This window comes from Electrona antarctica (genome assembly GCF_951216825.1).
Source record: "Electrona antarctica genome assembly, chromosome: 6".
In the NCBI taxonomy this organism is placed as follows: domain Eukaryota; kingdom Metazoa; phylum Chordata; class Actinopteri; order Myctophiformes; family Myctophidae; genus Electrona; species Electrona antarctica.
In genome coordinates this window covers 7,279,762-7,293,722 of record NC_136811.1, presented here as the reverse complement: position 1 = coordinate 7,293,722, position 13,961 = coordinate 7,279,762, and the positions used below count along the sequence as shown (strand labels likewise).

General features: G+C 43.8%; 1 protein-coding gene across 1 annotated transcript in view; it reads left to right on the top strand.

The window, feature by feature from the left end:
- The first annotated feature begins 536 nt into the window (after nucleotides 1-536).
- The window catches only part of LOC306924782 (potassium-transporting ATPase alpha chain 1), a 30,498-nt gene continuing 17,073 nt past the window's right edge, over nucleotides 537-13,961 (top strand). The window contains exons 1-7 of the mRNA XM_079503420.1: nucleotides 537-675; nucleotides 892-1,005; nucleotides 3,456-3,515; nucleotides 5,038-5,241; nucleotides 5,771-5,884; nucleotides 7,867-8,001; nucleotides 9,921-10,038. Of these exons, the coding sequence (XP_079359546.1) occupies nucleotides 904-1,005; nucleotides 3,456-3,515; nucleotides 5,038-5,241; nucleotides 5,771-5,884; nucleotides 7,867-8,001; nucleotides 9,921-10,038 (733 nt within the window). The 5' untranslated portion in view covers nucleotides 537-675; nucleotides 892-903. The remainder of the gene's footprint in view (nucleotides 676-891; nucleotides 1,006-3,455; nucleotides 3,516-5,037; nucleotides 5,242-5,770; nucleotides 5,885-7,866; nucleotides 8,002-9,920; nucleotides 10,039-13,961) is intronic.

The window sequence follows — 13,961 nt, the reverse complement described above, 5'->3', positions numbered from 1 at the left end:
AGAAGGATTTTTTTAAATTTTGAGGTCAGGCCTAAATGGGTCAAATGATAAGGGACAATATCGGTGGCACCCAACTGTAGGTAGGCCATGTCACAAGATAACGTCAAAATACAAATTTATGCTCATAGGCCCTATAGGGGCAAGAATAATGCTCTACTCTCATTGTTATGGCGAGGCCAAATTCCAAGGAGAAGAAGGCAAAACATCTGCACAATGGTTTAAAGCTCATAGGTGACGGTCTTCACCAAGCCATCCAGAACAGAGTATGTATTGTCTACTAATGTGTTTGTATCCTCAAATATAGATCGATTCACAGCCCATATGCTATGGTCTGCAGTGTGTGGTGGATGACCGTTGAAAATATGCATGTTTCAGTGAATTTGTTACACCAACATTATTCTGTAAAGAATAAAGATTGCTATTTTGATTTGTCCAGATGAGACATACCGGTAGTCACATAGGTAGAGCATATAGTGTAGGCACTAGGCAGCCTGTAGATGAATCCACAGAGGGGTGCCCTGGATGCAGCCATTACTGGGGTATACCGTTAAGCTGATTAGCTACACCTGGCCTACTGGCTCAGTGCTCCATGGATGTGCGCACTGCAGTGCCATGGAGCAACTAGTGCCCTGTAGGCCAGCCAGGTGTAGCTAATCAGCCAAATAGTACACCCCGGTAATGCCTGCATCCAGGGCATTATTGTAGATTTGTCTATAGTGCAGCTGCTGCACCACTGAACTTCACAAACTGCACCAATATTGTAGTACTAATGTTTGTCTCTCCCTTTTATCTGTCCCTTTCGTCGCTGTCTGTCTGTCTGTCTGTCTGCCTGTCTGTCTGTCTGTCTGTCTGTCTGTCTGTCTGTCTGTCTGTCTGTCTGTCTGTGTTCAGGACAAGTACGACATGTTTGAGATGGGCGGCGGTGTGGAGGTGAAAGGAGGAAAGAAGACGAAGAAGGAGAAAAAGAAGGAGAGACTGGAAGGAGTGAAGAAAGAGATGGACATAGTGAGTAGTGGAGAGAGAGAGAGAGAGAGAGAGAGAGAGAGTGAGTGAGAGAGAGAGAGAGAGAGAGAGAGAGAGAGAGTTTTCTATTGGTCACTGAGAGGCTGAGGGCTCACCAGTACAACCACAGACTTTGCAATAGAGCAGGGGTTCTCAACCCGTGGGTCGCGACCCCACGAGGGGTCGCCGCCAAATTATTTTGGGGGGTCCCCAAATTATTTTCAAAAAATATATATATATATTTTTTTTACCAACTGAATGGCTGTAAAGTGGAAATGAAGAGTTTACATATAGTACACATAGTACATGCATACACCTTCCCTAATGATTATGGTTTCAGTATTTATTTATGGTGTATTGTCTCTATTATTAAGGTTATTGTACCAGTCAATTTATATTGGGGGTCGGGAGGGGGCGGGGCGGGGGTCCCGAGACGTTGCCAAAGCATTTTCGGGGGTCCCCGGCCAAAAAGGTTGAGAACCCCTGCAATAGAGCACCGAAGTCCTGACGTCACTGTCAGTAGAGGGCGTCAGTCCCCAGGTTTGTGTACTTTTTATTTGCATTGTAATCTCCATAGGGGGATTTTAGATCGCCTCATATAAGAACTGTGTTTGAAAAATAAACCGATCACCCCGGCCTTTTCACTCATATGGATATGAAGCATCGACTGAAGGTGGAAATGTACAAATATACCCAAAGAGTAACAAAATAAGCGTTAGAAACGAGCCAAACAACCCAGAGCGACCTAAAATCCCCCTATGGAGATTACAATGCAAATAAAAAAATACATGAACCTGTGTGTTGGCGCCCTCTACTGAAAGTGATGTCAGACTTCGGTGCTCTATGCTCTCTGGAAACAACGATGGTGAGTCTAGGTCGTCCTCAAACGAGCCCTCCATCGTTGCGTCCAGTCATCCCAGTCCTCCATACATCTGGCCAGCTCATTGGTGCTATATCCACATATGGTAATGTGGGACGTCCTCGTGCCCTTCTAGGACAAATAAAGAGGATGGTGCACGGAGGTGCGGCCCACTCTCCTGCGGGAGGTTTGCACATGCTCAGTGTAAACAGGAACTGCGATGATGGAGTGTTCCAGCAGAGGTGCTAGAGGTGCATGAGAGTTGCTGACCCTGAACTGAAATAACAAAAAGGATTTAAAAAAAAAGAGAATAGTACAAAGTTGATTTTGTTTTTATTTTAAAAAGTATATCAATTTTATAACTGTGGAAAAAATGTTGTGTATAACAGACTGAAAGATAAAGGACAAGTACATTTACTAAATGTTAATGTTTTTGTATATTTTCTTTTGTGGATTTTCCATGTTCTTTAGTGTCAAACTTTTATTTTTGTGAAATGACAAAGGAACATGGATACTGTTCATTCAAGTGCTGTGGATGATATAAAACATTTGAAAAGGGAAGGGTGACTGCTGTTTAATTCTCAACTGTTCTGGATCTCATTATTTACATGAAAGTTATGAGCTTTCTATCTAGCACCTCTGCTGGAACACTCCATCATCGCAGTTCCTGTTTACACTGAGCATGTGCAAACCTCCCGCAGGAGAGTGGGCCGCACCTCCGTGCACCATCCTCTATATTTGTTCTAGGTGCCCTTGTGTTGGTTCCCACAGCACTGACTTGCTGGCTGCATGGCAGCTCTTTGTGTCTTTGGCAGTGTCCTGGCTGTCCTGGCTGCTATTTTCTGGCTCACCCATGGCCTTCCATCATACAGATTCTAACTATACTATACCACTACAACCACAGTCTTGTTGGCCACTGGGTGCTGACCAGTACAACACAGCCTTGTGCTGTTGACCAATGGGAACTGACCAGTATGACAGAGGTGATAGTGTATGCGCACATCCACTCTAGCCCATAGGTGCTGGACAAACGGCAATACTGGAGAAAAGAATACAGTCCGCAACACTATACTCGGCTCCACTGGTTTATTATTAATTGTTATTAATTAATAACAATGAATACATTAATTAATTAATTAATTTTCAATTTCAATTGAAACAGGCTTCCAGCCTTTGTTGTTGCTGGCTTTTTTTTTTTGGGGGGGGGGTGTAATATGGGGGCCTCATATTATTTGGTCTTGAAACGGGCCTCCAGAATAGATCCCTAAGGCCGCCCCTGATTACTGACCAGTGACCAGTACGACCACAGCCCTTTTGCTGTTGACCAATGGGAGTTGACCAGTAAATACAAAGTCTTCTATACTGTTGGTCATTATAGTGTCAATTCACTTTGCATGTCTGGGACTATGGTCGACACTGAAAACTGTCGTATGTGTGGAGATCAGTGGATAGTGGATATGGAAGGCGACCTCTAGGACCAGATCACAATGGTTATAATGTGGAATGAAAAGCAGGCTTTCACAAGCAGGTAGCTAAACTGCAGCCTGCTGGCGTGAGTTTAGTTCCGTTAAGTGTCCTCTGTCTCCCCCTGCAGGATGACCATGAGATTCCAATAGAAGACCTTGAGCAGAGATACAACACCAACGTGACCACGGTAGGTACAGTGTTTGTTAAAGAATACTGTGATAGGCCTACTGTACATGGGTTAAAATGGTCCGGGGACCACCAGTGGTCCTTGAGGGGGTTCCAGGTGGTCCCCAGCTAAATGATGGAGAGCTGGTAACCAAATGGACCCCTATAGATCTTTAACTCTTGAGAGCATAACATGAAACCAAATGGACCCGTACGGGTCCATTTGGTTTCATGTCACGCTCCCAAGAGTTAAATTATTGTTAAACATCTGCATTACTTAATTTACAAGAAGTCTACACAATGTTAGAGAATGTAGAATAGTTGTTATTTTGCTCAACATTTGCATGTTCTCTCTCCTGTGGTACCAACATCAATACAGCATGGAATTGTGGTCAAACTCTTAGGCTGAGCTCACACCTTTCATGCAATTCTCGTGCTCGTTGGATGCTCGTTGGATGCATGTTGTGTTGTGTCATGGCCGCCCAATGCATTTCCAATGGAGGTCACATGGTTTGACCCAACATTGTGTTGTGTGAGGGGGAGGGGCGCAGTCGAATGCGCCCCTCCCCCTCACACAACACAATGTTGGGTCAAACCATGTGACCTCCATTGGAAATGCATTGGGCCGCTGGGCGGCCATGACACAACACCCAACGAGCACAGAGAATTGCATGAACCGTGTGAGTGCACCCTTATCCAACGACAACAAAATAATAAATATCCATGGTGGTCCGTGGCTCAAATGGCGAATAAATAATGGACCTTGATACAAAAAGGGTTGAATGCTTGAAAGTACCCCATTCAAACACCACAAGTTTAACTTTGACATGTAGCATACTTAAAGGCTATAGCCTACAGATTGCATTTGCATGAAAAGGAATAATAAAAAAAAAGAAAGATAATACATACATAGAGCTTTTTAAAAAGGCGTGGAATGAAAGTATTGCTTTTATTCCCCAAACAAATATATCTTTAAACTTGCAATCACGACTGACAACAAAGCGTAAAGTAAATGTATGGCAACAGTGACATTTTAGTAATTTTTTTGTCCAGCAAAACCTTTTCAAAAAGGTACTGTGGCGGTGTCTGTGAAGTACTTTTACTTAAGTACTGTACTTAAGTACAATTTTGAGGTATTTGTACTTTACTTGAGTATTTCCAATTTCCAATACTTTTACTTCTACTCCACTACATCTCAGAGCCAAAATTTGTACTTTTACTTGACTACAATTATTTGAAAACCTTAGTTACTAGTTACTAGTTACTTTTTTTAGCTTGTAGATCTGCTATTTTCAATAGATTTTGTATACATTTTGAACTTGTGAAATGGGACATTCTGCAATATGAGAACTTACTTTTAGTACTTTAAGTACATTTTGATGCCGATACTTTTGTACTTTTACTCAAGTACATTTTCAATTCTGTATACTTTAAATTGCAGTATTGGTACTTTTACTTAAGTAAAACAATTGAGTACTTTTTCCACCACTGGAAGTAAAGTATAAATGAATAAATTGTTCTCTCTTCTTCTGTCGTCCACACAGGGCATGACCTCCACGTTCGCCCGGCAGGTTCTGGAGCGGGACGGTCCCAACGAGCTGAAGCCCCCCAAGGGGACCCCGGAGTACGTGAAGTTCGCCCGGCAGCTGGCCGGGGGTCTGCAGTGTCTGATGTGGGTGGCCGCCGCCATCTGCTTCATCGCCTTTGGCATCGAACTGGCCAGGGGGAACTTCACCTGCTTTGACAACGTGAGTTTTTTACTACGCCTAAACCTTTCAGGCCGTGGGATAAACTGTTGGGTCCTTCCGGGTGGGCGTCGCTCCAAAATTATGTGACGTAGCGCTGCACTGTGGGGGAGAGGAGGGACCGGGGTTGATTGACAGATCGGTCAGATCCAATCAGGCCGTGCGCAAATCTCTGCCGCGACCCGCCCCTCTAGACCAGAAACCTAACACATTAGCTCAGGCTGCATTGGTGCAGTCTAGCCTTAAGAGTAGCCAAGTCCAAGGTTAAAAGTGGGGGTCCGGGCAGGGGGACATTTCTCTTTGGAAGCGGGAGCGGTAGTCGGTAGACGTTTGTTTCCCATAGGCCAGGGTTCAAACTCACCTAATACAATGATACTTGTAGCAGCTGTACTGAACGTGTGTGTGTGTGTGTGTGTGTACGGTATGTGTGTGTGTGTGTGTGTGTGTGTGTGTGTGTGTGTGTGTGTGCGTGTGCGTGTGCGTGCGCGTGCGTGTGCGCGTGTGTGCGTGTGCGCGTGCGTGCCCCATTCAGCTGTACTTGGCCATCACCCTGATTGCTGTGGTCGTGGTGACCGGTTGCTTTGGTTACTACCAGGAGTTCAAGAGTACCAACATCATTGCCAGTTTCAAGAACCTGGTGCCACAGGTGAGCCTCACATCTCGTTTATGTATGTGTCCATTTGGACAACAGCATATTAATGAACACGAAGCCCGCCAGAAACCTAGAAAACGTAGGGTTAAATTAGTACCCCGCCAAACCCGGAATTCTCGTTTTAACAGCGATGTATTCTTTAATCCATGTTTTAATCCGATCGCATCGTTAGCTACTATTGCTAACCCAACAACATCAAGTGGGACAGTGGCCGCGGCCATTTTGAAGATGCGGCATCCACTTCAATTCTAAGCCCTGCATTCAAAAGCCTGTATCTCAGAAACGACATTGAGGGGCCGTTTCTGGTGAAAACAAGGGTTTTCAACGGGCTGTAGCAGGCGCGCTGACACTCGCGGTCGGGTTTTTCCACCGCAGAGCGAGACAACAACAACCGGTCATGACACCACACACAGCAGTTTGTCATTGTAACATCCGGTTACGGATATTTGGCTCTTCAAAATAAGTGTTACGCGCGATGAAACCATGGCAATACGCAATCAAGGGATTAATTAATGGAAGCGGGAAATGGGTTAATGAACATCACACATACAGTGCTGTGTAAATACCGGATTTAGCAAGAATCTGCATAGCCCCCAATCATCTGACCAGAGTTCTCTGGTGTAAAATTATGTTGTTATGTGGCCAGAACTGGCCACACCCACCAGTTCGAATCCCAGTTCCAGGTGCCACCATAGAGCGCCGCAGTCCCGCCCCCCACCCTGGACCAGGAAATGATTCTCCGTTCATTTTCCTCATAGACATTTCAGAAAGTATTTATTTAAAGACGTTTACGCCGCGGACAAAGCCAACTCGAGTCGTGACAAATCATGACAACAAACACAATTTTTTGGGCCGAACAAATAATTAGAAAGTAGAAAAAAACGGCAGGTTACAACACTTTTTTTGTTGTTTTTCTTCTTTGTAATTATTTGTTTGGTCCAAAATATTGTTTGTGTTGTCATGAGTTGTCACGACTCGAGTTGGCTTTGTCCGCGGCGTAACCGTCTTTAAATAAATACTTTAAGAAATGTCTATGGGAAAAATGCATTTCATTTCCTGGTCCAGGGTAGGAGGCGGGACTGCGACGCTCTATACGCATTCACTTTAAGAGTCGGAGTTTGCCCCCCCCCCCCCCCCCCCCCCCCCCACACACGCTACACACACTCGAGTATCATTGGAACAAGCACACACTGTTTACCTTTCGTCGGAAGCTTTCACATGGCGGGAGCGTCGCAGTACAAAGGCACAAATTAACTCCGAAATTTGGATGGCAGAAGATCCACCAAGGACAGCTCTCCTGGATTCCGACTTATATGGACGGTTGAAAATCCTCCTTTCAACTGCTTTACACAGTGATTATATTTTCAATCCCATAGCTGGAGCGGTGGGGCGTTGCCATAGCAAACCGGACCAATGTTAAAACGCCACCGCGGGACTCAACCAGTATATAGACGGAGTATAGGCTACATTGGGGTCCGTATATATACGGACATGGGAAAGAATTCATTAAGTATACCTGGTTTTCACCTTACCACCACCCACCTGAACTTATAAGCCTCGCCCACAGCTGTGTGTTGTATGATAATGGGGTAGGGGTTAGCGGAGGGGTTAGGGTTATGATGTCACAAAAATTGTGTATTTTCGATTGGGCCTTTTGGCTCATAGGCTCTCAGCTTCCAGGAAGAAAGGCAAAAATACACAGGGAAGACATATTTGAATATTATAACCACACCTGGGGGGTCTATTTGAGTAACGTTAACTTCCATAGACACATGCAAAAACAGAGCAACGGCACACACATCTTTAAATGTGTGCGCTGTCCCTCATGCATGAAGGAAGCATGAGTTCAAGTCCGTTGCTCTCCCCAGGTTAGAGCCCAGGATCACATTAGGTAATTGACACAGGGGTGAAAAATGGGTTACAAAATGGTGGGATTAAAAAAAAGAAAAAAAACAGTGTCTGCTGTCTGTGAACAGCAAGCGCTGGTGATTCGCGACGGCAGGAAGGACACGATCAGCGCCAAGGAGCTGGTGGTGGGAGACCTGGTGGAGGTCAAGGGTGGAGACAGGATCCCTGCCGACATCCGCATCATCACTGCCCAGAGCTGCAAGGTGAGTACAGTCAGTACACATCAGGTGTTGTTTCCGTCGACTAAAACTAAGACGAAAAATGTTCGTCGGCTACCTTTTTCCACTGACGAAAACTACATGGAAACTAAATGAAAACTAAGCTACGGTGACTAAAACTAAGACTAAATATATTGACAATGTGGTCAACAAATAAAAACTAAAGACTAAAATGTTAGGAAGGGACTAGTGGACAAGAGATCCAGTATAAGTCATTTTACACTTGGTTGCATGCTGAAAATAGCAGATCTACAATTTCAGCAAGTGTAAAATCTGTCATTACAATGGCATCAAGGCCCACCAAAATACATTTTAGTGGACTAAATCAACTGTAGATTTAGTCGACAAAAATCTTATGATATGTAGTCGACACGTGTACACTATGGGGGGTCCTTAACATTTGGTTCCATGTGTACACTATGGGGGGTCCTTAACATTTGGTTCCATGTGTACACTATGGGGGGTCCTTAACATTTGGTTCCATGTGTACACTATGGGGGGTCCTTAAAATTTGGTTCCATGTGTACACTATGGGGGGTCCTTAACATTTGGTTCCACGTGTACACTATGGGGGGTCCTTAACATTTGGTTCCATGTGTACACTATGGGGGGTCCTTAACATTTGGTTCCACGTGTACACTATGGGGGGTCCTTGACATTAAGGTTCCATGTGTACACTATGGGGGGTCCTTAACATTTGGTTCCACGTGTACACTATGGGGGGTCCTTGACATTTGGTTCCATGTGTACACTATGGGGGGTCCTTAACATTTGGTTCCATGTGTACACTATGGGGGGTCCTTGACATTTGGTTCCATGTGTACACTATGGGGGGTCCTTAACATTTGGTTCCATGTGTACACTATGGGGGGTCCTTGACATTTGGTTCCATGTGTACACTATGGGGGGTCCTTGACATTTGGTTCCATGTGTACACTATGGGGGGTCCTTGACATTTGGTTCCATGTGTACACTATGGGGGGTCCTTAACATTTGGTTCCACGTGTACACTATGGGGGGTCCTTAACATTTGGTTCCATGTGTACACTATGGGGGGTCCTTGACATTTGGTTCCACGTGTACACTATGGGGGGTCCTTGACATTTGGTTCCATGTGTACACTATGGGGGGTCCTTAACATTTGGTTCCATGTGTACACTATGGGGGGTCCTTAACATTTGGTTCCATGTGTACAATATGGGGGGTCCTTAACATTTGGTTCCATGTGTACACTATGGGGGGTCCTTAACATTTGGTTCCATGTGTACACTATGGGGGGTCCTTAACATTTGGTTCCATGTGTACACTATGGGGGGTCCTTGACATTTGGTTCCACGTGTACACTATGGGGGGTCCTTGACATTTGGTTCCATGTGTACACTATGGGGGGTCCTTAACATTTGGTTCCATGTGTACAATATGGGGGGTCCTTAACATTTGGTTCCATGTGTACACTATGGGGGGTCCTTAACATTTGGTTCCATGTGTACACTATGGGGGGTCCTTAACATTTGGTTCCACGTGTACACTATGGGGGGTCCTTAACATTTGGTTCCACGTGTACACTATGGGGGGTCCTTGACATTTGGTTCCATGTGTACACTATGGGGGGTCCTTAACATTTGGTTCCATGTGTACACTATGGGGGGTCCTTGACATTTGGTTCCACGTGTACACTATGGGGGGTCCTTGACATTTGGTTCCATGTGTACACTATGGGGGGTCCTTAACATTTGGTTCCACGTGTACACTATGGGGGGTCCTTGACATTTGGTTCCATGTGTACACTATGGGGGGTCCTTAACATTTGGTTCCATGTGTACACTATGGGGGGTCCTTAACATTTGGTTCCACGTGTACACTATGGAGGGTCCTTGACATGTGCTTGTGTGTGTTTCTGTCAGGTTGACAACTCATCCCTGACAGGGGAGTCCGAGCCCCAGACCAGGAGTCCAGAATGCACTCATGAGAACCCAATGGAGACCAAGAACATTGCCTTCTTCTCCACCACTGTACTGGAAGGTACATATACACATATACAGTATACACCGTACATTATACCAGTGGTGTTAAAGATGGAGTGCCACGATTTTTTTCCACCCTAAAACATGATCATCAGGTATTATTGAGTGGTGTAAACCACTCCTACAACTGGCTTTGTTAGTTTACGTGTCTGTCTGTCTGTTCGTACCAAAAAATGAGCATGGTTGCTATGGTCACCCAGTTCACACGGGTGTGATTTCATTACGTCAGACATTACGTCAGACCACAGCTGATCATTCTATATAAGACGTTACACCACTCAGTTCACACAGTGGTTCCTCCTTATAATATAAGGAGGAAGAACTTTTTCCAAAAAGTGTACAGTATTTGTTCAAATAATGCTTTTATGTGGACACGTACCAGTTCATACCAAGTATGCCTGGTTTGCCTGGTGGGTGGTGATGGGTGGTGATCCACCTGAACTGAAGCCGCACACACAGCTGTAGTTGTATGATAAAGGGGGAGGGGTTAGGGGAGGGGCTGATAGTGTGATGTCACTGTATTTCTGTTTATTTCATTGGCCCGTTTGACTGTCAAGGGTTCAGCCTCCAGGAAGAAACCCTAAATACAAAGTTAATACACCATTGCACATACATTTGCATTTCCACTTTGTTTACAATGTCCGCCATTGTTGATTTTCCAAGCTAGCATGGAATGGAAACAAGCCTGGTTTTATATAGCATGCAATGACTCAAATATTAAAGGGTCACTTCACCCCTGACACAACCTGATCTTATTTTAATGATGTTTAGGACACTAGAAACATTATTCCTGGGTTTTTGTGTGCGCAATCCCTGTTTTCAGATATCCTGGTCAGGAATTCATTTTATGTACGTCAGAATGCTCATGGCCCCTCCCCTCCGGACTACAACAGTCTAACCTCGCGTCACCGTAGAGTATGCGCGTCACCTACACACGGCTACACCTACACCTGAAGACAGCCCCGAGGGGTGTCCCCAGTCTCTATTCCGTTCCACCTACAACCCCAGGCCACCCCCACCGTTGCATTCCTCATATTGTTTGTGTACTATTATGGCGTCTGAAGTGCAGAGTGATACTGATCCACGGACTCAATCCATGGACAATATTTATTTGAACCGGAATACACAGATAGAGCAACCCCGGCGCAGATGAAACGAGCATACAGGGCAGCCAGGCCCTGGATATTTTTTACTTGATCAAATAAGTATTATTTATGTAGCCCTGAAACATGACTGTCATACAGCGTCATGTGAACCATGGCTGTATTTCTGCAAAGTGTAAACATTATGTAAACTTGCATACTCTAGCAATCGATTGCTTTAATGTGAGAGATTTATAAAGTTAGGATAGTAGCTAGGCTATGTATGTGTATAGTTCACTGTTCAGAGTGTCGTAGTACGTAGACTTGTTACATCAAGATTCCAGTTCATAGACGCAGCCATGTTCTATCATATTGTTACGTTGGGTCCCGAAAATAGAAGGTCTACAAGCTCACAGCGCATCGCAGATTCGACACTTTGTGAGCTTGTAGGTCTGTTATTTTCGGTAGAAGAACATTCCCGTTTCCAAGCCTTCCATGTCATTTAAAAACTCTGAAAACAGCTATAATGAAGTTATCTAATAAAACGTTTACATGATGTACACCTGCTTGCTGCATATTGACTATTGTAAACAATGAAAAAAAGGTTGCACCCCAAATTCCATCTAGTGTTCATTTGAACGATTTCATTTGGCAGAAATTGCATATTGCATAACGTGTTGTATACATTCTCTCCATGTAATCATTTTGCTGGGGATTGCTTACCATACAGTTGAACTACAGTAAAACATGATGGCCTATGTTACAATATCCACTAATTAAAAGCATGATGACACATGGTTACAATGTTACAGTGAAACATGTTCTCTGAAATTATTGGGAGTCGCACATGAATATGAAACGTACGTTTTGTTTTATTATAAAATGCATTATATCTCCCTTCAGTGTCAATCACAGACTTTCTTCATGGTGTGGGAATGACGAAACAATTCTGAGGAAAAACACGTTTGTTTAGTGATACTATGCAAATTTAGCCTATATATATTTAGTTTGCTTTGCTATAAAAAGCTACATGACAATTTTCAACCGTAAAGACGGCATGATGCGCTGCAGCGGCTCTGTCTAATTCCTGAAGAGTGAATACTTTCTTCCAAAACAAATCTAATGTCCAACCGTTTACTGGTTCAAGAAAAAAGAGAAGCAGACTTCACGTTATACAAGAAGGAACACATGGCTTCATGTCGTGTTTTTGTCATCCACTCGAAAAAGGCTAGCAAAAAGTGGATACAGTCAACGTGGTGTTTGTTATTATTCTCGCAAAAATGCACCCGCAGTGAAGGTTGCCAGTTCTTTGACTTTGTGAGAGAAATAAGCAACCATGTCCATGCAAAGTGCAAACAAGCCTCAAAACAATATGCACATATATTTTTGGTTATTTATATTATGTGCCTATTAGGCACATAAGCCGGCTATTTTCAAAATAAATCTTGAGTGGATAAAGTGCAAATGTGGAATATCTTTGAAATATTTTAACAACACATATCTAATACAGGGCTCCATGGCACAAATTACGTGGAAAAATACAAATTAATTTGGGGGTCCTTGGCATGTTCATGGAGAACCACTGGTGTGAAGCCCAAATATCAACTACATTTTAGAAACAAGCCAAAAAAAAGAAACATCAACCAGTGACTGTGAACCACCAATATTTACAAGCAACAACAATAACCCAAAGTTGCTTATAATAAGCAGACATGGCAACACTGGGTCACTTCCATGTGTATTTGTTGTTTGTAGAAAATGGGAGGATAAAGATCATAAAGTCACACCTACGGGCCCACCTATGCAGCCTCCCCCTGAGGAACAGCGCAGCAAAGCATTATGGGCATTGTAGGAATTCAGCAATCCAGTCAACCCCTAGTCAAAAACACAGACTTCATTATTTTTCTGGTCAAAGGGTGCAAATTTCAAATTGTGCTACTGTTATCTATTACAAATACCATTAACATTGAGTGACTGGATTTTCTTCCAGAGGTGAAGTGGCCCTTTAAATAATCTGCATATCAGCACCCCCACCACCTCAGGACATTGTGGTATTGCAGCTAAAACAGCTTTCAAAGTCCAGAAAGAAATGACAGGTTATATCAGAGTGGTGATTGAGGCTCAAACCATTAGAAACTAGAACTGCACTCTGTCGAGTGCTTACTTGCTCGTTGCACACAAGTAGGCTACTAGTGCGCAAGCAGAGCGTGCAAGTGCTGTAGACCGCTATAAACTTTCAAATCTTAGTCTCACATATTGAATTATTAGATTTAGCTATTTGCTACGTACCTTGCTTCTGAAGGAAAAAAAGTAGTATTTTTAAGTATGGTAAAATCATCACCGTCAACTATACCCTGGCATTGGTACATATATTCATCACGTCATATGCTCATATGTCCATATATTTGTATATGTCTATATGTATGTAGTTTTCTGAGTGGTTGGTGGTATAATGTGATCGGCTGGGTGGTTTGATGCGTATGTACTTGACACTGAAACCTATCATCATTACGTCACCATGGTCAACCAATTATACCCTGGCATTGGTACATAATCTTCATCACGATTCACGGAAAACATACCTGCATGGTCAGCTTCCGTATGTCCGTATGACATCATATCACGTGCATTCTAAGGGACATTGGTACATATCTTCATCACGTCATGGGACATATGCTTCGTAGCATGACAAAAACACACCTGCACAGTCAGCTTGGGGCCAGCATATGACGTCATAACATGTGCTGGCCCCAAACACGCGCATCGTAGCACCTGACTGAAAACATGACTTGCACGCTCTGCTTGCGCAAGTAATAACTTTGAGGGACATAGACAATAT